This window comes from Pteropus vampyrus, unplaced genomic scaffold, assembly GCF_000151845.1.
Source record: "Pteropus vampyrus isolate Shadow unplaced genomic scaffold, Pvam_2.0 Scaffold33, whole genome shotgun sequence".
Classification (NCBI taxonomy): domain Eukaryota; kingdom Metazoa; phylum Chordata; class Mammalia; order Chiroptera; family Pteropodidae; genus Pteropus; species Pteropus vampyrus.
In genome coordinates this window covers 4,158,694-4,160,392 of record NW_011888814.1, presented here as the reverse complement: position 1 = coordinate 4,160,392, position 1,699 = coordinate 4,158,694, and the positions used below count along the sequence as shown (strand labels likewise).

The 1,699-nt window shown below is 42.9% G+C and overlaps 1 protein-coding gene across 1 annotated transcript; it reads left to right on the top strand.

The window, feature by feature from the left end:
* The first annotated feature begins 413 nt into the window (after positions 1-413).
* On the top strand, positions 414-1,319 carry TAS2R16 (taste 2 receptor member 16). The gene has a single exon (XM_011357170.1). The coding sequence runs from the start codon at positions 414-416 to the stop codon at positions 1,317-1,319; it is 906 nt and encodes a 301-aa protein (XP_011355472.1).
* Positions 1,320-1,699: the final 380 nt, after the last annotated feature.

Here is a 1,699-nt window from a genome sequence, read left to right as displayed (position 1 = left end):
AGTTATCTCTCCTGTGGTTCAAATTTTAGGTTAAAGACTGAGGATATCATTTAAAGAAGATGGGGAAGTAAGTTAAAGACTCCTCAGAGAGATAAAGAGGAAATAAATGGCATGGTTATGAAATAGGTATGCTTTTATGGAAATAATCAAATCACCTCAGGAACACAAATCCACATTCAAATATTTCCCTGCATCTGGGCCCGATAACAAACCAGCAAGCAAAGCATAAGCAAATCTTGCAGACAGAAAAATGGCAAAGTCAAAAGTGAGCGAGGGGAAATTTGCATCCACAGGAGGTAGAGGTACTTACTTTCTTGCATGAGACAGTAGTGAGACCAGGCACATGTTCCCTATCTGGAAATTGTTGCAGAGATTCTGAGTCTGCGTCCAGGAAGATACTTTGGGGTAAAAGGATGATACCCATCCAACTCACTGTCTTCTTCATGGTCATCTATGCGCTTGAGTCCTTGACAATAATTGTGCAGAGTAGCCTAATTGTTGCAGTGCTGGGCAGAGAGTGGATGCAGATCAAAAGGATGTCACCCGTGGACATGGTTTTCATCAGCCTGGGTTTCTGCCGCTTCTGCCAGCAGTGGTCATCGGTGCTGTACAATTTTTGCTCCTATTTCAACCCTAACACCACATTTTGGTACATAGGAATCATCTGGGAATTTACTAATACTCTTACGTTCTGGTTAACCAGCTTGCTTGCTATTGTCTACTGTGTCAAAGTCTCTTCCTTCACCCACCCCGTCTTTCTCTGGCTGAAGTGGAGAATTTTGAGGTTGGTTCCCCAGCTACTGCTGGGCTCTCTGCTGATTTCTTGTGTGGCAATCATCTTTTCAGTCATTAGGAGTCGCATCAAATTTCAGTTAATCTCCATGATGCATTTGCCTGGAAACAACACTGTGACTGAGAGAATTAAGATGCTTCTGCAGAATTTTTTGATATTTCAGCAACTGGTGTTGTTGGTTATTCCTTTCCTCCTATTCCTGGCCTCCACCATCTCGCTCATAGCCTCATTGTGCCAACACTTGGGGCAGATGCAACGTCACAACATTGGCCACTGCAACTCCAGCTTGAAAGCTCACTTTAGTGCCTTGAGGTATCTTGCCTTCTTCCTCATCTTCTTCACCTCTTACTTTCTGGCCATATTTATCACCATAATAGACAATCTGTTTAATAGGAGACATTGGTTCTGGGCCTGGGAAACTGTCATCTATGCTGTGGTCTCTATTCACTCCACTTTACTGATGATGAGCAGCCCTAAATTGAAAAAGGTTTTAAAGGTAAGGTGCTGGGGCCTAGAGACTGCCTGAGCCACTAGGTACAGCAAGACCTTTGGGCAAATGGAGTTTGCATGGAAATTAACACCAGTCACCAGCATTACTCTTGACAATTCTCTGTCATAGAGATGTATCGTAAATGCAAGCCTCATTCTCTTTTATTCCCATAGCCATCCATTCCTAAAACAATCAATCCTTTCTCTATTCAATACCACTCCTTTCTTTTCCTTCCCATAATCCCCAGGTTGGTCCTGACTCTCATGACTTCCCCATCTCTCCTTAGTCGTCTCAACCTTCGGAGTCTTACTCCCAGTATATTTTACACAAGAGAGCCAAATTCAAGGTGTCCACACATAGTTTTTATCTTATCCTCTCATAATCTTTACACAAGAGAGCCAAATTCAAGGTGTCCA